The 22017-nt window shown below is 38.4% G+C and overlaps 1 protein-coding gene and 1 non-coding gene across 5 annotated transcripts in view; one reads left to right on the top strand and one right to left on the bottom strand.

Annotated features, from left to right (window-relative positions):
- Positions 1 to 181: 181 nt before the first annotated feature.
- On the top strand, positions 182 to 254 carry TRNAM-CAU. Its single transcript has one exon. It is a non-coding gene; the product is annotated as a tRNA-Met (tRNA).
- A 1330-nt stretch (positions 255 to 1584) lies between these two features.
- TBC1D31 (TBC1 domain family member 31) overlaps positions 1585 to 22017 on the bottom strand; it is a 23677-nt gene continuing 3244 nt past the window's right edge. For 2 of the 4 annotated variants that reach the window (XM_041470723.1, XM_041470726.1), the window contains exons 3-22: positions 21763 to 21878; positions 19720 to 19898; positions 17292 to 17443; positions 16684 to 16843; positions 16246 to 16446; positions 14900 to 15076; positions 14010 to 14089; positions 13760 to 13906; positions 13348 to 13481; positions 12226 to 12359; positions 11470 to 11649; positions 10233 to 10465; positions 9479 to 9628; positions 8131 to 8266; positions 5341 to 5478; positions 4312 to 4506; positions 3771 to 3918; positions 2605 to 2721; positions 2431 to 2460; positions 1585 to 1920 (exon numbers count right to left, since the gene is read on the bottom strand). In XM_041470723.1, coding sequence (XP_041326657.1) covers positions 1784 to 1920; positions 2431 to 2460; positions 2605 to 2721; positions 3771 to 3918; positions 4312 to 4506; positions 5341 to 5478; positions 8131 to 8266; positions 9479 to 9628; positions 10233 to 10465; positions 11470 to 11649; positions 12226 to 12359; positions 13348 to 13481; positions 13760 to 13906; positions 14010 to 14089; positions 14900 to 15076; positions 16246 to 16446; positions 16684 to 16843; positions 17292 to 17443; positions 19720 to 19898; positions 21763 to 21878 — 2944 coding nt within the window. In that variant the 3' untranslated portion in view covers positions 1585 to 1783. The remainder of the gene's footprint in view (positions 1921 to 2430; positions 2461 to 2604; positions 2722 to 3770; positions 3919 to 4311; positions 4507 to 5340; positions 5479 to 8130; positions 8267 to 9478; positions 9629 to 10232; positions 10466 to 11469; positions 11650 to 12225; positions 12360 to 13347; positions 13482 to 13759; positions 13907 to 14009; positions 14090 to 14899; positions 15077 to 16245; positions 16447 to 16683; positions 16844 to 17291; positions 17444 to 19719; positions 19899 to 21762; positions 21879 to 22017) is intronic. The other 2 variants (XM_041470724.1, XM_041470725.1) reach the window with 2 other exon arrangements.

Below are 22017 nucleotides of genomic sequence, written 5' to 3'. Positions count from 1 at the left end.
GTCACTCCACATGATCACTCCGTGTTCCCGCACGGCCAGCACAGGACCCGGCCCGGTCGGAGCGGTGTGGGCGGACGAGGGGCCGGGCCGGGCCGGGCCATGTCATGTCCTCCCGTGGCCCCGGCGGGGAGCGAGGCCGCCGGCAGGACCGAGAGCCCTCACGGACGAATCTGTCTCAGCCGCCTCGTTAGCGCAGTAGGTAGCGCGTCAGTCTCATAATCTGAAGGTCGTGAGTTCGATCCTCACACGGGGCAAAGGCGGGCAGCACTTTTGCTCTCGGCCGCCTCCCCCGCCCTTTTAGCGGCGACAGACTCGCGCGGCACCGCGCCCCGAGCCGCTCGGTGATGTCCGAGCCGTGCTTGTCGTGATTTCCAAAGCGGCTGCTCCAGGTCAAGAGCACTTTTCTGCCGGTGCTGGGCTCCCGGGAATAACTTCTGCGATTGTTGTAGGTTTTAGCAAAGATTTTCAGCCCCTGCGCTGTCTGCGAACCCGTGCAGCGATGTGGGGACTGGGAATGGCTCCTGCGGTGGCAGTGGGCACACCTGGCGTCAGGCTGTGCTCAGGGGCAGCTTTTACAAACCATAAGCACATACACATATAGCCCATGGTACAGGCCAAAACCTCAGTGGGTTTATTATTTCCCTTTAAATATCCAAAATGATTGTATGTCAACTCCAAGACAATCATCAGAAAAATACAATTTTTCTCATCTACTCCCTCTGCCTCCGAGATGATTCTGGCTTGTTGCATTTTTCTCCCTTTGAAAAGGAATGATGCCTCTTCTCCACACTCTGCTGAGGGCTGCATGAGATTTCCATGGATCCTGGTTGCTGCTAATGTGACGCTTTCTACTTCCAGATGCAGAGGATGTTAAGGCAAGAACCAAGTACCTTTGTGCTGTTAGGTTTTCATGTAATTTAACGAGAAGCAGAGAGGCTGTTCCCTGCCCCAGGTGACAGAAAGCTGCTGGTTAGAGGTATCATCCTGGGTCTGCTCGGTGCCTCAGCCCCCAGGGCCAGCACGAGCAGTGCTGCTCCCATACTGCTGCCCCAAAGAGCATCAGCAAAACCCCAGGGGAAGCAGAACAAATTAAGATCCCAGTCCTCATATTTTCACAGGGCCAAGTCTACCCCTGTATCAGCACTATGTGTAGCAATTATGGATGATTCACTTTAATTTACTTTGCCCTATTCCTTTTTACTGTAACACCACATAATGTTCTTGACTTGGGTCAAAAGCATTAGCCATCAGTACCACAAGCACTACAAAGAGCAAGGTAGTGCTAGAGGATTTGTTTAGATCCTCTCTCCCGTTCTTTCTCATGAAATGAACTTGCTAATATGTGTAACAACTACATGCCTCTCCAGCAGGTGCTCCACACCCTCTCTGGCCTTGGTTTCAATGTTTGGCTCTTGCTGGAAAGGATTCTTTTCTCTGATTGCAAATTTCCCTGCTGCAACTTGTAGAATCCACTTCCACATCACTGACAAAACCAACATTTTTAACAGTGATTTGTTTCTTCAAGTCAGGGCAGCCACCAGAAGTATACAAATACTGCACACTCAGTAACTTGATGGTAAAAAATGAGTTTATTTTAGAAGTAAAAAATAACAAGAAGGTTACAAACAAAAGACATATTTTCTAGCTAGGATTTTATTCTTACATAAAAATATCTCCAAAAGCCTTTAATAAGTCTATGGTCCATCCTGAATCACACTATACATATTTAGCTTTTCACTGATTAATAATTTGAAAGTGCAGCTAAGGTGCAGAGCAAATCATCTCAAGGTGACCACGTTGTAGCTGGGGAACGAGCTGGAGGGTGCCTGGCTTGGGCCCGTGAGGTGAGCCTTCGTCTGAGCCGCCAGACTTCTGCCATCAGCTCCCGCTCCTGGCGTGCCAGTTCTGCTCGTCTCCTGGCTAAAGACAATGAAGTGCAAGAAACTTAACACTGCAACCAGTGGTTTTCCATAAACACTACAAATACCTGTTGGAAACCAGACATTTCTGGCAGAGAAATGCTGGTTTTCAGTACCACTGGATGTGAGACAGCCCTCAGACTGGTAGGAGCAAGTTCTTTGAAAGCAGTGCCTCTGTTGGCTACCAGGTCAGATGCTAATGGGGGCTACAGCAGGCCCAGAGGTTCCCATTGCTTGCAGACTTTTGTACATAAGGTGCACTGGAATTTAAACTGCTTTCACTGCCAGAGTAGCTAGGACAGACTAGAGGAAATTAGACTTATTCTTGACTATAACTCCCAGTCAGATTTTGATGAAAGACAGCTCTACAGCCTCTCAACATTCCCAAATCATAAACAGCTATGAAGACAGGAAAAACATGTGCAATATGATCAGGTCAGAATGCAATTAAACTAGGCTGAGGTTTACTAGGACCACTCTCATAATGTGACACACTTCAGGCACTTCTTACCTGCACCGCCCCTGGAAGCAAAGACATTTTCTGCAGGTGTGAAAGAGAACACAACAATAAACTGGTTTACTATCTACTAAACACCTACACAACTAATGACTCAATCCCACAGCTGGGTGTTCCAGCAATGCTCTGAAACTAAATGTGAAAGAGACTTCTAACTTAAACACTTACTGTGTGGTGATGATGCTAATGTAGACAAATCATTGAGACAGATGCTTCCAGACCTTGGCCTCTGCTGGACTTCTACCCCCCTCTCTGTACACCTGGCCTTTACATCGCGCAGTCTCTCTGTGGCAAATGGAAAGAAGGGTTCTTTGTAACTTAAAAATATTGAAGTTTCTAGTGAATTTTTCTAGCTGGAGGTAAAACAGTTTTTCTCCAGGAAGCAAAGGTAGAACAATCACCCACTCCAGTTAATGGCAAGTACAATTTGCTCAGAATTAGAGGTCAATGTTTCTCCTCTTCGGGTCACAGCTATGCATCACAGCATTTCATTTTAAGGAATTACAGCTCTGTAATTTCATTAATTTCTTAAAATTCCCTTTAAGAAATTGCAGCTCTTTAAGAAATTACATGTGCTGTTTCTTCCTGTATAATTAATCTTCTGACAAACAGGCCACTAAGATCATATGGAATATGGCTACTCATGCTTGTAGTTTTAGGAGCCACCCACTTTAATTATGCACAGTTGCAAAATATACCATACTAAAACATTAGGTAAATAAGGACAAAGGCTGAAAAAGTTTGCCCAAAGCAATACTAATCATCTAACCCTAATATTAATCATTAATGTTATGTAAGCCTTGGAAGCATGGTGGGGGGGTAGGAGAAATACCTGCAAAAACACACAAATGCAGCACTTGAGAAGATGTACTGACCAATTCTGGAAGCACATAAATGTGTTGGGGTTTGTTTGGTTGGGTTTTTTTTTAACAAACTTACTGGTATAAAAGCACTTACTGGTATAATACTGTATGTCAATATTATACCACTTCTTGGTATAATACTGTATGTCACCGGACAACATTATTTGACAGAAAATTTCTAACGGATACGATTTTACAATTGTTTTAAGATGAGCTAGACCTGTGCTCCTACCAAAATGCCATTTATATTGCTGCATTTGGTAGGTATCAAACTGAGCTTTCTTTCTAAGTCTGGCTTTGGAAAACAGATATATCTGTTTAATGAAAGAATATTGCCAAAAAGCACTTATGGAGTGCTTAGTAAAGGAGTTATGCTTAAGTTTATCCCCAATATTGGACAGTTCATTTGTATTCAGTCATTGAATGCTTCATGCCAACATCCACACGGAACTGTGTTATCTACATGCTCACCAAAACAGCCATCTTCCCTCTGCAGCTTCTCAGCCAATTCTAACTCATCATTCATTTTGTCATCTAAGAACTGCTTCCTGTGCCCATCTGCAGCAGCCGCCTTCTGCTCTTTCCCCAGTTGAGCTTTATTCTGTACAACGTCTTCCTGCTGTGTAACAGAGATATTAAATGTCTTCAACAGATGTGTTGCAAGGAAAAACCAACAAATAGAACCATATGGATTATCACTAATTACACTTCACCCTAAAATCAAAATATGGTAGTCAGCTGTGTGAAGGTTTCATTTTGAAAAATGTCTCATTCAAACATCTGGAGAAAGGTAGAAGTATTGGGTCAGAGAATAAAAATGAAAGGAACTTACAGAAATAGGAATTGCTTTCCTAAGGCTAAAACATCCTTACCAGTTCACTTATGCTTCCAGAAACTCCCAGTCAAAACAGAAAAGGAGAATTCTAACAAAACATTTCAGCTTTCTGCACTCCCTGTTACAGGCGGTTACATTTTTGCCAGGCCCACTTAGAAAAAGAAATTATGCAAATACCTTTTTTGATTCTGTCTCCCTCATGGCCTTCAGCAGTTCAGCTTCTTTCACCCTGTTGTCATGCAGGAGCTTGACAATCTCTCTGTAGTGCTTCACCCGGTCCTGGTCATCATGCCTGAGTCTCCGCTGTGGGTGCAGCCTCCCGTTGGTATCAGTGTGCTTCTGCTCAGTTCTGGCTAAATTTTCTTCAGCCACCTAATAAAACACCTTTCTTACCAGAAATTCAGTCTATTCCAACTGCACAGCCTTACCTACAGACCAGGCAAGACAAACTGAGGTGTTTCCAGGATCCCTGTCAGATGTCCCTGCTAGAGCCCCTAGCTGCACTCACAGGTGCAGCTGACGTAAGATTGATACCTGAATGCCAATACTTCACCCACATCCATCTGCTTCCAAAAATCAAATGCTGTTTACAAAATTGCAGACCCATATGTTTATTTCTAGACAATACACAAATGCAGATGCCAAGCATATGGGCAGTGGGATAGCTGCAACTATTTTTCCAACTGTGCAGTTACAAGTTCTGAGCTTGAAAATCTGAGCAATTCCTAATGTCAAGCTACACACATTCATTACTGCAATCTAGAAGACAGCTTCTACAGCTGAATTGCCTGCCAAGTACTACCAACTGAAATCTCCTTTGAGGCTATCTTTTATTTTGTTATGGTTACAAACAAAACATGTTCCTTATCAGGAGGATGACTTGTTTTGAAAAGCACTTTTGAGTCTTACATGCTTTCTAAGTTTTGAGAAGTAAAAAAAAAAAAAGCTAATATTTCTGGCAGGTCCAGAGAATTTCAATATTATACAGCTGTTTGGACAATTCAGTCAAATTTTTGGAAATCTCAAAACTTTAAACATAGAATCCTGATCTATTAATATAGGTATCTAGAAATTAGATTTCTTTAGAAAATGTTTCCATATGAACTTGAACTAGTTAATTACAGTCAAAATACTATTAGCCAGTACTACTTGTATAAGTTAGCATATTGACTCCCCAGAACACATGTTAAGATCCAGTTATCTTACTGTATGAATTTTCTGTATTTCTTTATCTATTTCTATCAGTCTCTGAACACGTTGATCTTCCAAATCCATCTTTCTTCGATGGGCTTCCACCTCTTCTTTCATTTCCTTTGTAACTACCTCTTGGTCTTTGATTAGATGCTGCCAAGCACACAAACAAAAATTATGGTTGCTAAGCTACTAGCTCACATTAGTAACTCTATCTCTTTAACATTTATTAAAATTTCATTAAACTAGTATTTGAATATATCCACACATCTCATCCCACTACATATCATAACTGTTCAAAAAAGTCATAGACCCTGCTGTTTTATCCACTTGGAATTAGATGAAGCGTGAGTCATAACAGTGGCCTGAGTCATGACAAGAGATGTAATTTCATTCTCCAGATTACTGTGGAGAATAAAAGCAGAATTCCAACCTAAATGAACTAGATTCATCATGAAAATATTCTGCAATTTATGGCAAATTTTAGCCAAAACCTCAAAATGTTTCATAACTATAAAGGGTGTTTCAGGGCACTGGGATTTGTAATAAACACATCTGCAGCTTGAACACAGAGATGATTTGCCAAGTAGTACAACCCAGCAGCAGATCTAGAAACAGCATTTTAGCTTACCACCTTTTCTTCACATTCACCAGGGCACATCTACACAATTTTCTGCAAAAGTTAAAACCCCTTCCCAGGCCTGTAGGAATCTACTGAGCAGCTGAGGCAAAGTCAACATCCTTTGAAGCTGGAGTAGGGACCCTGGCTGACGGCAGCGAAACAGTGCAAAGCCTGTCTGCACAGACTCTTGTGGGCAAACAGGGATCCTCAGCCAGTTAAATAATTGCTACCTTTCTAGCCCAGAGAGGATGATCACTGTAGAATTAGTTCCTTAGAGAGCTGACTTTACATGTACTGGAATACAAATGAGCTTAGCCTGGTTTGTGTAAATGTAGCCACAATACAGTTGGCTGTGTATTGAATAAATAAATGCTAACAGAAATTTAGCCCAGTCATGCTCCATATGGATTATAACAAGTTTATGACCAAAAGCTTTAAAAAACCCAAATAAAAAATGACATGTTTCAAAATGAGGGTCAGAGAGCTGGATGTCTAATTCTCCTTTATTCCACTGGATCTAGACAAACTCAAGATGTAGCTTTGATTTCTCAACACTTAACTGAGTATTTTAACCAAAATGAACATTTCTAAAGACTTCCATTGGCATCCTTGCTTTGCAGTAATTTATAATAATTATTTACAATAATTAACTAAAATTTAACTTTAAACAGAATTACTGATTAAAGCCACTTATAACTGAATAGCCATATTTCTGAATAAATCAGTCATTTCAGAAAGGAATTGCACATTCCTGATGAACCATCCACTCCTTTTTGCTTAATGATGTTGTTGGCAACTAGACATTTTTTCATCACCTACATCAATCTGCTATACTGTTCTCTCCAGAAAATGCAGATATGTCTGGATATCACAGATGAAAAGGTGGGAGTTTCTGGATGAGGAACACATTGTTGTACACTCATTTCTTATTTACATTTTCCTCACTTCACTCAAGCAGCTGAGCCCGTAACTAAACCCTTTAGCAACCAAATGATACCTCAGCAGAGGAAAATAAAATGGGGAGGATCTGACTTTTTCACCCAAAACTCCCCAAGATAACAGTGAATTGTGTTATTGCTTTTACAACATGGGATTTATTCTAGAAAAAATAATTAAAGACAAAAAAGAGGAAAATACCAGGCCCCCATTTCTCCTCACAAGGTGTGGTTGCACGAACACAATCAAATCCAAGAACTTCAAATGAACAACCATTAAATACTTGTATTTAGTATAGTTCTCCAATAATTACATGTTCAAAAAGCTGTTTCTGTGATTCAGGTTCTATATCTTGGACAGCATTTGTTTTCTGCTGTCTCATAGATGCCTTGTGGAGAAGAGAAACACATGAAAATACACTAAAGAAATTCTTCTGCTTTAAAAAAACATTATCAAAAAGAATGTCCAAACCCCCACACCCCTAAGTTCTGGTTAATTTTCTGTCATGTGAAGAATGGAAAATACTGCATAACAAAAGCACGGGGCAAGGTGGAGAAGAGGCATAGAAGAGTTCTGCATCCAGCCAAGCTATGTTAGGGAAATACCAGTCTTGAACTGATGTTAAAAACCTGCCACATGCAGCTCTGCATTGAGTAAGGAGTTCCTGAAGCCAGAATGCTGTGGAGGACAGGAGGCAGAAGGGGAAGTGGCTGCTTTGCACCTAGCAGAACCTGTGCTGAGCTGGAGCTAAGGTGTGTTACTGTGCCCTGACTGTGGAAACAGCCACCCCCAGCTTCACTGTGCTCTGCAAAGTGTGTTGCTGAGACACAAGGAATAGTCCTGCAAAGGCTCAGTATGTGCTCATGAGTTGCAAAACCTTCCATTCTCAGCACCATTCTCATGGCACAACTCTATGCCACGGTGCCCAGCTTAGTGATTAGGAAGCAGGGCCAAGCCTGGCCAGAGGCCACTGTGGAGCCTCTCAATCAGTGGCAGAGTTAATTTGCAATCTGGACATACAGCCTACAGACAGCTGAGAATTCACTAGTCCTTTAAGAAGCTCATTACATTTTTCAACACTGCCACTAACTGTTAAATAATGCATTTACCACTTGAAGCAGTCTGCCTCATGCTAAAGACACCTCTGGGCTCACAGTATATCAACTAAAATTTTAGTTATGCCTTTTTTCCTTGTTTATTTTTCCTATTAAACCTTGCAGAAAATAATAGCTTGAGCAATACTCAACCTTTCTTGCAATTTCGTCATTGAGATGTTTCAGTTCCATTTGAACCTGATCTTGCTGGTAGTTCAGAAAACGTCTTCTTGAAGCATCTAAAAGTTGCAGTTCCTTTACTTTCAGTTCTCTTTTCACAACAGCAAGCCTTCAAGGCCAAAAGAAACAGAAATAAACAAATAACAGAAATAATACTGTATATATAAAAGGTCAGTACCAAAGAGCACAAACACACAATGCAGTTAGCCATTAATCACTATGAGCTCATCTCCACCTTAACAAAGCTTAGGATGGCTGCTTTCTTTCCTGTAAAATGTCCAGTTTTCACTTATGAGACAAAATTAAATTCACAGACACACATCTTCTAATGGCAATATCTCCAGTTAAGCTTTGAAGTCCCGTGCCCTATTTCTGTTCCATTTTAGTAAGTACTAGTTTAATGTTGCAAGGATCCAAAACTGGAAACTACTCCTTAGAATAACTGCCAGTGTCCTGGTACCTCTTTCTGCACAAAATTATTCACCCAAAATTATTCACCCAAAATGTCCCAAATTTATTTGGTAAATATCAAACTCTTTCAAGGAACAAAACCACAAACTTAAGGATTAGTTTGTAAGTAAAGGCCTGCTGTCTTCTTTAAAAAAAAAGCAAACCACCAACTCTGTAGGTTACAGAGGTTTAGGAGATGTGCTCAAAAACGTGGTGGTTAGGGACAGGGTTTACTGGTGAACTTGGCAGTGCTGGGTTAACCATTACACTTGATGATCTTAAAGGTAATTTCCAACTTAAATGATTCCATGATTACCTGTAGTTCATCTAAGTAATTATGGAGATGTTGAAATTCTCTTAAACCTTCACAACTGCAAAATATACAAACTTACAGTTCAGCTTCATTACTATCACAGCTCTTTGCTTATAAACTGATACACAAAGCAGTTGTTTTTCCAGGTCCACTAGAAGTCCAGGACTCTGTACAGTCACTGATCCTATAAGCAACTCTTGTATCTGCAGTGTGGGTCTGCCCACAATGCAAGTCTGAAGTCTCAGTGTGCAGACACACAGCAATTGACTGTTTAATAGACTTCGCAATCTGAAGGAACCAGAAAAATGGCTGGGAGCTGACACAAGAATATGAAGTGACTTGACCTCTAATCTGCTGTATTCCCTCTAGGGAGTAATAGGCAAGGTAGTAATACAACCCAAATCACTTAATTCCCACACCAAAATATAACCCACCAGACCACAGTTATCCCACATTACAATTTATACAAATTAGTGGTTATTTCTCCTTTACTTATGGTTAAAAATGTAATAGAAGGCTACAGTAGCCAGACCCCTAATGCTTCCTGTATTCTAATACCTCTGTCTCTGCTCTGCCAACTTCTCTTCTTCCACTAGGATTTTTTGTCTCTGTTCTTCAGCTTCTTGAAGTAATTTCTGCTTTCGATACCAGGTTTCATCTTCTGCTTTCTGTTCCTGTGCTTTGGCTTCTGATTCATGTGCTAATTGTCTACATGGAAGGAAGTCACATGTTAATCATACCAAATATCAAGAAATTACTTGATTACTTTGAAATTGATGACAGTTCTAGCAAAGAGCTGCTGAAATGAGATGACATGAAAGAATATGGCATCCCCTTCGTAGTGACAAAGTACATGAGGCAGACGTACCACACTGACTGTTAGAGACAACAGGGCATTACAGATGAGTGCAGGTACTTTCTTCCCACATTCTTAACAAAAACTGGTTTCTAAGGGTGCCTTGGCATCATGGTACCCACTGATTTCAATAGCAAGCTAAGAACTCCTGGCCCTTCAAAACTTGGGGCCCACAAGGTGAACAGAGGTTTAGGCTCTGGCTGTGAGCTTTCCAGTTCAGTGACTTGTGGCCCAGTATCTTCTGCTAATTAGCAGACATTTTTTATTTAAGATAAGACTAATGATTTAATGTAAAAACATGTCAAACCAAGTAACTCTCAACCTTTAGCACTATTTCAAGTCCTTTTCCTGAATTTTCTTATCTCTCTTCTCAAGACTGCACATTACAACATACAAAGCCAGTTATGTCCACCTGTACTTCCCAGTCTGAGACCATCTTCAATTTCTCACTAATACCTCTCTCGCAAGTATTCAATTTCATCCTGTCTGATCTTCTCCCATTTCTGAGCTTGATAATTCACAATGAATGTGGGATATTTATTAAACACAGGGTACTGTCCTTTTGTAAGTGGTGTGAAGTCATCAAGCATATGCTGTGGATGGATTTCCAGAGGTGTAGCCTCCATAAGATGATAGGCTTCCTTGATCACAACATTAATGTCCACGTTGTTGCGATGATGAAAGAAATACTGTAAGAGACATGCTGCCATTTACATTCTACACAAGATTATGCACTTTTTTTTACATAAATATATATTTATTTTTAAAACACATATTTGGGAATTATCATGAAAATTAGCAAGACCTATATTTCAATAGTTAATTTTAAAAGTTTTTAAAGTTTTCCCTACCAATTCATGAAACATCACCAGCTCAAGTGACTTGAGCCAAAGATGTTTCATGAATTCTTCAATTCTTCTTCAAGGTGGGAAAGGATGCTGTGGTTCTTTTCCTTCTCTTCAAATGGCAGCTGTGTAAGGGATTTGGGAAGCTGGATGTCAATTTAGAGTGTCCAACAGTGACTCCCTACCACTGGATAAACATGCCTTGACTTTCAGTCTTCAGCCATGAAGGTCAGAAATTTCTCTTCTTGCAGGACTATTCTTCCTGTCAAAGATCTTATCCACCAAGAAAATCTCTAAATGGTCATTATTAAACATAGCAATAATGTTATCTGCTTGATGTCAGTCAAATTGGCTGCTCATAAGGACATTTTAGAGGTGAAACTCTTTGTTTGCCTACAGAGATATTTTCATAAGAAAAAGAATCCTCTTCCCATGGAACATTAAACATAAGGAAACATTTTAATTTAGCTTCAGAGAACATCCAATAATACTACTTAATTTTGAAAATCTGACAAGGGGATAATGAAACAACATCACAGAATTATTGTGTATCATCTCCAGAGGCAGAAGTCCATACTAGATCCTCAAAAAAGAGACAGAATTATTTTGTGCTTGATGAACTATTGAAATTTTAAAAATGGCCTTTAGGGACATTAGAAAGCTTATGAAAGCTTTTAAAGTTCTCCTTGCATGAAACTGCAGGAAACAGCTCAATGTTTTACTCATTTATTGTGTATTTGTCAAGTACCAGATATTAATCTGGAAATGGATCTCCTTGTAACCTAACAACAGATACATAGTTTCATACATCTTTTCCACATGATTGACTTAAATATGAAAATGTTTACCTCAAAATCTGCTGCTTGATTACAGTGGAGCAAGGAAGCTCTGGAACATATAACATAGGCAATGACAATCATTAGAAAGTATGAAGGATGGTTGGAGAAAATATTGTCGAAGGCTTTCAGCCATTCTTCTCTTGTTAGAACCTCAGATAATAGTGTTTCTAGGAGAGGCCAAGCATAAACCTGAATTATTTGGGAAAATTGACAAAATAATCCATTAGTACAATTTTACTATTCCTTTTAAAGAAACAATGTGATTTTTCTTCCCTTATACCAAGAATCTACTAATTTATGAAAAAGGAAATAAACAGATCATTTCAAGATAAGTTTCACCACCTACTCTAAACATTCAAAGTTAATCTGGGCTGATTACAAATACATTTCTTATTTCACTGGATGTCTAAATGTTCTGTTTAGATTTGTAAAGCTAAAATCATCCCTAATGATAAACAGGGATTAGAAAATTAATTCATCACGCTTATGTTCATGTTAAAAAAGGCACATTTATAATTTGATGAGTAGATTTTTAAACAATGTGGACTTGAAAGCAAAGAACTTCTAAAGAATTAAAGTAGCTTACATATGATCATGGACAAAGAAAAACAACAGGAAATCAATGATATATTCTTTACATTCCCACATAATTCACTGTTATTTAATGAAAACTCCCCCAAACTAGAAATACATCAAAATAAAAGACCAGCGCACTATTATTCACTGCAGTATATTTTTGTATACAAAAGCTGTCTAGACTATTACCTGTGAAGTCACATTGTATTTTATTAAATGCTGAAGTAGTTCTTTGTCATGATGTGCCAAAACATTTTCCATCATACCAAGGACATTAACTGGAGGATTGGGAAAGTACTCAAACCAGTGTTGACAAAAATTAACTGAAAGAGAACAAGAAGCTGAACACAATCCACTGTAATCCAGAGCAAAAGACTCATGACAACCTTGAAGTTGGGTTATTTAAGATGTTGTTTCAGGCAGCAAAACCTATTTAAGATACTCTCATCTCCTCTGAGTATTCCTAAACCATTCCCACAGTACACTGTTCCTCCAGCTGCACTGGCATGAGTTTTTGTGTCAGTACACTGTGAACCAGATTGAAGAACTGATCTGGCTCAAATACAAAGTGAAAAAAAATCTGTGAGCTGTGGGACTAAGGCATGGGAGGCAGATGGGAATAGTTAAATCAGTGTTTCTGTCTCACAAAACTATAGCCTGCCTCAAGTAATTTTTAACGTACTAAGAATAATTTCTGTAAACTTGGATACTTATTCACCAACAGCATGTGGTTGCAAAGTGGGTATGTATGCTTGGCAGCACATACCTTCTGTAGACTTAGCAGCAGCTGCAACAACTAATTTAAGTGTAAAGTACTTTAATTTAGAATGTTTCTTCGGAAGACTGCCACAGCCAGTGTTCAGACAAATGTCTAGTTTTGAGTTACCACATGCTCAAGACAACTAAACAGAGCTTAGTCGAGAGAGATCATTCAAACCTTGAAAGAGATCATTCCCTGTTGGCTGGGAGCAGGTGACAGGTGGGGTGGGTGGCTGTGACTACTTTTCCCGTGTCTCAGAGACTTAATTATTATTATATAATTACATTAGATACATATGGTTTGCAAATGCTAGATACATTTCAATTAGACTTTAGAAACACTGTTAAAACTGCTAACTTTTTGCTAGAAACACTGCAAAATGAAGTCTCTTATTTTGAGGTTTTTGTTTAAAACTCCATATTAATTCCTGGTAACACCATGGTGACCTATAAGTAAGGAAATACCTTACTCATTTCAGCAGGAAAGTCTCTTTTGCTTTGGAAAGCTTAAACATGTTGAAGCATATCTGAGTTTTTTAAATCATTGCTTACCTACTACTGTAGCAACAACTTCAAAGCAGATCAGCTGGTTGTTCTGGAATAATTTTACAAATGGGAATGCTAGCAAAGGCATGTAAGGTGTCTCAGCAAAGATAGCAGACCAGTGGGCTAGAGCTGACAAGGTCCTGTACACAGAGGCAAACAAAAAAATGTTGTGTAGAAAACATTGATCCAAAACCAAACAAAAATATAGTATGTATTTTACAACCACAACATAGAAATATTGTGAGCTTCAAGACAGATGCAGGATTGTATGAGTTACCAAAACAAAACTGCATGAGGGCACTACTATGTAATTTTAGAATTTTTCTTACAGCTGCTTTCAGCTACTGGATACATTTCAGATGACTATATGAAAACAAAAATCTGTAATATTTTAAATAAGTACAAATATATATTTTACCTCTGTAGAACTCTCAGCAGTTTCCCACTTTTGATGGGATACTCTTTCTGAATATTTACGAAGGCACTGTGGATTCCCCTATCTATCAGGCTACTGAATGCCAAGTGGTTTTCAGGAAGTTGTAATAAGGAACGCCAAACAAACATCCTGCAATTAAAATGCAGCCTTAGTCAAGGAAATTCTTTTTCATAGGTCAGTAAACACAAGCAATTTTAATTTGTGCAAGCATGAACATGCACACAAAAAACACCTGTACTTAGCTGGATATTCTCCAAATCCTTTCAATAAGGCCTGCAGACGATTCTTGTTTAATCCACCTGGCAATTCATTCTGCAAAACAGGAGATCAAGGATAAATGTAACCATTTTCTCTTTCTTTGCACTCTAATCGATGAGAGTGGCTAAATATTGAGGTTTATCACATAGTGTCAAAGTAAAAAATCAAACATGTATTGCTGTCTGCTACATAGTCCTGGGAACTTTAACAACAGCAAAAAGGTAATTTAATAATCATTTACTGTCTCCTGAACTCAAACAGCTATCATTGATTTCAGTCAGAAGCAGATCAGACCCAAACTGACTGAACTATGTACAATTAAATGATGGATATAGCAAACCATAAAGAATACTAACATAAGAAATAGATCATATGGTGACACATAAACAGGAATATATATATATATATATATATATATATATATATATATATATTTAAAAGGCACAAGATAAAGACAGAGAGAGAAAATAACACCATCATGACAGAGGGGAATAAATGTATTTTATCGCAGTAATTCATCTTCTAAATAATTAAGAAAAAAAGGAAATGTATTCTGGGCAGACATTTTAGATGTGCCAGTTGGCTTTCTGTAAGGGAAGCAGATCAGATCTAGCAAATACCAAATGTGTCACAAGTTGCTTGAACAACTGCAGAGGTACCCCAGACTGGAGGCAGCTCTGGCTGTGTCACATACTGTAGGAGTATGGACTAAATAGAGAGAGTAAATGGTACTAAAATTTCCTTAAAACCTGCCCTGCTCAAATATACAAGTGCTTCAGTGCTTGAATTTATTTTTTAAAGCAAATGGCAATAAAATATAAACACTGCAGACTGAAAGACAAAATATTTGCAATTTCTTCCTACCTCTTTATTTTCAAGTGACGTATTTGCTTGCAATTTTAGCAATCTGCTTTGAATTTTGCTTTGTTTGGATTTCCATGGCCTCTTTGACCTTCCTGAAGTCACTTTTGTGATCAGTTTATTTGCCTCTGATGTGTACTTGGGCCCATCTTCTACAACTTTGAACATGAATGGTGGAGGCTAGTATTAAGTACAAATACCTTGGTTAAAATCTTGTAAAACAGATTACACAGAAATATAATTTGTTGTTTATTTTATATGCCACATTTTTGAGTCTGATGGCCATAAAAAAGACTAGAAACACATTTATACTATAAATAAACAGATATAAATTGTATACTCCTGGAAAATGATGTCCACAAATAAAACTGCTCTAACTATGGGAAGGTTTATGTAGCTTCCAAGCTAACTCAAACATCATATTATTTCCTTGCTTAGCAAACAGTAAAAATATAATTGGGATACTGTAGATGTGTATCATGTACTGTTCAGGTTATTTACTTTAGTGTGTTTCTCAACGTCATTAAAATATTTTGCATTTCTATAGCACCAGTTAAAAGAATACAGAAGACCTTTACAAACTTTAATTAGTCTTCAGTGTCAGGCAGGTATTAATTAATTCAATGCTGGAGATTGTGAAAGCAAGTGACAAAGTGGATATCCCAGTTCATGTCAAACCGTCAGCAAAAGTGCAAATGGAATGCGTGTGACATCTTTACACATCCTTCCTCAGCTCCAGCTCCATCATTATCCAGAACTGGTTACTGTTTACTTCAAAGACATGGTGATAAAGATATATGGAATTCTGTATTTAGAAACCTGACTCCCATTAATAAATTAATGTAATAAAATAAGAACTGGTATTTAGAATGTTTGTCATTTAGGAAGGATTAAGAGTGTATGATTGTGCCATAAATGATGGGTGCTGGTATCCAATAACACAGTAAGAAGAACAAAATCACAGTAGCAAAAACACCATTCATGCCCACAGCTTAAGAGAACATTAGTTGCAAAATATTTCCTATAGGAAATGGAACAGAAGAGGCACAATTATTCTTTTTCCATCTCCCTCCAAAACACCATTACAAAAAGAAATTGATGCACACAATTGCTGTAGAAAGAAATACCATCTCCCCCTTCCAACACTAGTAACACAGTGATATATATACCTTAAAAACACCAAATTACCTGACAGGCTGGAGGAACTATGAAGGAAACTGTACAAATCACTTTTTCTTTATTTATATTGTTAAATATGGCACCTCTGCAAACTACTGCTGATGCAAAACATATGCAGACAAATATCATCTTTAAGAGGACTAACTGCTGTTTTAAGAAATGTAAAATACCTTATTTCCTTCTTGAGTCAAAGCTTGGACACTGTATAAGTTAAGGCTTCCATTTTCCATTACTGAGGCAATGTACCGTCCATTTGGGCTAATCACTGCTGTACTAATTCCCTCTTCAGGACTCCCAATGTCAAAAAGGAGTTTGCATGTTTCTATATTGATAAATCTCATAATGTTATCTTGACTTAACACTCCAAGGACCTACAAGTGAAAAGGATTCATCCATTAATACTGCCAACGTAAAACAAAGTGGAATACCTGGAACACCCAATTCAGCAACGACATTCCATTAAGCTAAAGGAGCAAAGATTCAGCACAGTAACTTTCCTTTTGTATCACATACCCCTATACCCACAGAGCCCCCCAAAAACCCTCCAAGTATAGGTGTTGAATCTACTACCCAAATACTTCTGTCTTAAGCTTTATGAAAAAACTGACCTGATTGGAGCCCCCATCAAAACTGTCAGGGAGGAATTCCAGGTGACGGACAGCTCGCACCTTCTCTGGCATCTGGATTATTCTTATCAACTGCTTTAATTCCAAACACCATAAGTGAAGATGATTTGATTTCCCACCAGCTACCAAAGTCCGACCATCCCTGGATCACAGGGAAAGCTTCCGTCAGCATACTATAATTTAAATTAGTGTTAGCTAAAAAGAGAGATTGTTCATTTTGTTCTATGCCCTCAAATCACTTTTGAGTCAGCCATTATTCCTGTGATACTCTCCCAAAAGAACAAAATAGCTCCTAAGTAATAAAATTTGCTTTAGTAAAGGATAGGGTAAAATAAAGGATATTATAAAATAAAGTTTAAACCTTATTTTAGTGGTCACTAAAAATCAATCTAATTTATTTCAACTGTTGGGGGATTGTAATAAAAACTGCTACTGATCTTTGCTGAAAGTATCAGTCACAGCAGAGTCCAAAAGCTTATCATATTAGATAGCTTAATACTTCCATAAAACATTACAAATAAAGAAAGAGAACCTATTTAAAGCCAGAGTTTTTATAGTCTGCCTTTAGAATGTTTAAAATAGCAATTTACCTGGTAACAGCAAACACCTTATAAAATAATACAGAACCTTCTACAGGAGCTGACAACTGGTATTTACAGTGAAGAGTATCGAATTCCCATGCAAAAACAGAATTATCTTTGAAACAGCTGAGAATGGTGTTACTCAATGGAAGAAAAAAAACCTGGAAGAATATGGAAAAGAAAAAGAAATGGGATGTTGTCAAGGAAGTACATTTTAAATAAACGAAGTGCATGGCAAAATAAAACATGGCAGGTGTCGCTATTACTGTGACAGCCTAGAGAAGAGTAGGTGTGCTCTCCTTGCACTGGTTAAAATGGTTGTACCCTTTGCTAAGCCAGTTTAACTCACAGAAAAAAACTGCTACATTTTATCTGTCTTGTTTTTATGACTGTTAAACTTTATTGTTTCCGATGAGTGCAGCAAGGACGCAATATAAACGCTGGGGACATCACTGGCTGAGATTATGTCAGTGCTACAAAGTTCATAGTTTTGGTCTGAATGATCTCTTGGGGCCTTGAAAATCTGGAAATATGGATATATGGGCTGGGTTTCATCTTAGTGACTGAAAATTGGACATTCAGGCCAAATGAGTCACTTGACAGTGAGCAAAAGTAACCTGTGGGGAAAAGAGTCATCTCAGCTACCAGAGTAATTTATCTTCTGCTGTCTGTCCTCCTTCAGGGTCCCTGAGGAAGACTAGACAAAGAATTGAGAGCAGATGAATTTGGTAAACTGGAGTACTAACAGTTGGTAATTTTCTGCTTTGCCATAGAAAAATACTACAGGATGGTCACAAGCAGCAGTTGAATAAACAGTGATGCTTTGGAAATAATCATTGCAGATGTGTTGTATTCTCATCTGCTTCATCTCCTCTCTGCTCACTCTGCACCTCTGTCTCTATCTTTTTAAATTAGCTTTGCCCCACACCAATCTAACAGAAGGTGTATATTGGAGTGCAAGTGGGCTTAAGAGGCATCAAAAAGCACACAAGATGGGTGTGACACTGCTACAGTGGCTCAGAGAGCAAGCAAGAATCCAGCTTTGCACACTGAGTGTCAGGCCTGTGGTCTAATAATAAATCTGAACTTCAGTAAAGCATGTATTTACCTGTATGTCTTAGACTGTGGAATAAGAATACAATTACTCTAAAGACAGGAAAATGAAATCTAGATCATTTGCATAATGTCCTATAAGAAATGGTAGTACCAAAGAGAGCAGGCTCCTGATTCCCAAATGTGATCTATTAATTCAATCATAATCTCTTACTGTTTGGCTTTAAAAATTTTTTCCATCAACATCCTCATCCTACCCAATTCCAAGAGCCACTTACCAATAAGAAGTCCCTATACATAGCCTACACAAAGAAAGAAAGATACTGAGAACTAGAAAAATCTCCACTACAGAAATGCATCCATCTTTGGAGGAAAGATGTTATAATTATTTTTGCAACATGTACTACACAACAGTTTTAATAAAACAAACAAACAAAAATTTATGGATGATCTTTCACAGTAATTGCTAGGTGACTTTTAAGCTGACAGAATTTCTGCCTGACCCAGAAGTGGGTGAGGACGCTCAAATGAATAGCCTTGCTCTCTGCAAAAGCAGCACCGCTTTTTAGTGGCCAGCCTGACGAGAAGCTTGGTTTGAAGTGGTGTTTGTCAGACTATTCACTGCAGGGCAGCACGTGTGCAAGCCATGCTCAGGCACTGGGTCAGGACTTTCTGTAGTACTTAGACCAAAGTGTAACATTTGGTGGCGCAGGCAGACCTGTTTAAAATAGTGTAATGCTAAGGGAGACCTACTTAAACCACTCCCTGACACAAACATGTCATCCTTCTCATCCCATGCTGTTCCAGTGTGTCTGTGTAGCAAACAGAAGCAAAGGAACCACTAAGCTGAGAAGCAGTGATTTCTTTTTGCTGGGTTCCTTTTCAGCCTCGTTTGTTCCCACATTCAGTGCTTTGCATGCACAGACACAAGAGCTTTGAATGAGGCAGGTGGTGGTGACTGTTTGAAGTTACCACTATGACACCAAAACTGTTTTTTAACAACACCCTTAAATCCCACTACCATTCAGGTTGGAATCAATCTACACAGGTCCTCTGAGCCCACCCTAGACTAATGCAAGGTCCATCTAGAAGATGGTTCCAACTTCCAAGTTAAATTGGGTTAGTCAAGGTCATGTCCAAGCAAGTTTTGAGTATCTCTAAAGATGGAAGTTCCTTAAAAGTTCCCAGGAGATCTTTGCAACTACTGAGTCATTATTTCAGTGGTCTGGGTGATGTGATGGGATAAAAGTTAAGATGAGATGCTCAAAGATGATAAAAAACATTCACCTGTATTTTAAAGACTACAAATAATGTGATTTTAATATGTGATGTTGTACCTACTGTGATGTGCTTGTTCACCCTTTAGCAATTGCTCTTTACTCACCTTTTGTATACCCACAGACTGACGAACATTCAGCTTTCTTATTCTTTGAAAGGTGTCCAAGTCCCACAGTTGAGCTGTATCAGTGGAAGTAGTGATGGCATACTTGCCTGAGCCATGGACAGAGATGGAAGACACGGAAGATTCATGGCCTCTCATCCAACTAACTAGCTCCTGGTTTCCTGCAGAAGTTGATGAAAAAGATATGAGAGTCATTCAGAGTGGAACAACTACTACTTTGATCTTTATTGTCAACACTATGCTGTGAGAGACTTTTAAGCATAACTAGTATATAACCATTTACCATCACAGCCCAACACACAAGAAACAAAGGTATCAGTCTTCACATAGGTATTATACCTTAGAGGAATAACCTTCTTCTCATCTCCAAATAACATTTTACAAGTTATGCTGAGTTCTGCACGGAAAGCCAACTTGCACAGACTTGATTAATTTAGCCTAAAAATCAATCTTAAAAAGCCATGAACAATGTGATCCGTTAAGTTCAGCATGCCTCATAGAATATCTGATGTGAACACCCACAGAAGCTGAGACTGAATGTTCTAGTTAGAATTCTGCACTTGTTTTTACTTGTGGACAGAATGTGTGAATGATTACACAACTATTTACAGGTGAAAAATAAAAAGGTTTAATGACAACGGGCTATGACTACAGAAGGCAGAGTCAGAAAGCAACAGCTCATTAATTCTTTTAGAACCTTAAACATTTTTCTGCTGTGCACTGCATTCTAAGGAAATGGTCCCTCTGACTACAATGTCTCCCACTTGTGACTGCATGACCACTAATCTTCCCTAAGCAACCAAACTGCACTCGTGGCAATTACACTGTTTACATTGGGTGGTTTGCCTGGCAGCCCATGGAGTGGTTCCAGCTACTGCTGTGGCATCAAAGATAGGAAATGGCTATAAAGCAGCTCATAAAGACTAACAGTCAAACTTTCTGCTGTGCTTACTGACAATGGAGTGCTTAAAGCTATCATCACCTGAGAGGTGACATGGGATTTGAGAGTGTCTTCTAAAGAAGGGGGTGGAGTCCATCAGGCAAGAACTGTCTAATACCCTAGGGAACTGTACCAATTCAGGTGAGTACCATTCATATTTTAGAACATTCTTCAGTATGACTTGATATCTGGAAACAGCACCAGATGAATACGCAGTACTTTCTGGAGTAATAAAGATTTCTCTAAGTGCATCCAAAAATCTAAGATTGATCTTGCTGTTGTTGAAAGGAAGAGAAAGAGTGCAGAGGATTTCAGACCTTAACTCTGACTCTTCCTCTATTTTGAGGAACATTGTGCTACATTAAAATCTTCACAGATAATCTCAAGCCCTAAAACTGTAGATGAGTGATTCCTACAGCTTTTTAAATATATTTAATTCCAGATAATATTTGGATATAATGGAAACATTACAAATGCATTTTCTGATAAGTGAAGAACAATTTATGAAGAATGAATTGTCACTGCTTTGCACCTTCACCATTTAACTTCTAATCAAGACAGACACACAGCTGTAATGTTAATTTTTAATATTGCTTTTCAATAAGGATATAGAATTATGCAAATACTCAAAAGTATTGACATTTCTTTTAGCGTACATTGTCACTTTGTTCAAATATTTTACTGTAAATATAGTCAAGAATTTGTTCAGTTGCAAACTAACACACTGTCAACTAGTTTTGGCTTTATTTTAATACAGTACCTCATTCTAAGTAAACATATAAAAAACTGCTTAAAATAAAAGGTAACATACCTAACTACAATCCTGTGGTGGACTTCAGTTAAACAAATGCCTGCATGACTCAGTGGGAATAAAGAACTTTGGCAAAGCAAAGGGTTCATTTAGGTTCATTTACCCAAGGACTATAACCAACATGGGCCCAAGCTTTTCTTTTTAGACAGATGGCATGAAATACATAGTATAATTTCTATAAAACAAACTATCAAAAAATTTAAGATCACAACTAAAATTATGTAAGTTTTCATGCCAATACAGATAGCATTTAAGCTTTGAAGTTTCTCCTTACCTGTATCAAAGCACTTAATGGAATAATCTGCCAAAGCCACAAGGAACTCTGTCTTTCTGCGAAGATTAAATGCCAAAGCAGTGCAAGCCTGCATTGTTCTCTGAACAAGGTTGAACCTATTTAAAAATACACATTTTCATTGTGTTAGGAAACTTTGGTTCATTTAATGTCAAGTGAAATAATAATTTAATTGGTTTCAATATATTTCACAGAGAGAAAAAAATAAACTCAGAAGAAGGGAGTAAGGAAATAATA

Source organism: Pyrgilauda ruficollis, unplaced genomic scaffold (assembly GCF_017590135.1).
Source record: "Pyrgilauda ruficollis isolate IOZ18807 unplaced genomic scaffold, ASM1759013v1 scaffold25, whole genome shotgun sequence".
NCBI classification, from domain to species: Eukaryota; Metazoa; Chordata; class Aves; order Passeriformes; family Passeridae; genus Pyrgilauda; species Pyrgilauda ruficollis.
Note: the sequence above shows the minus strand (reverse complement) of the source record. Positions and strands in the feature narration are given on the sequence as shown.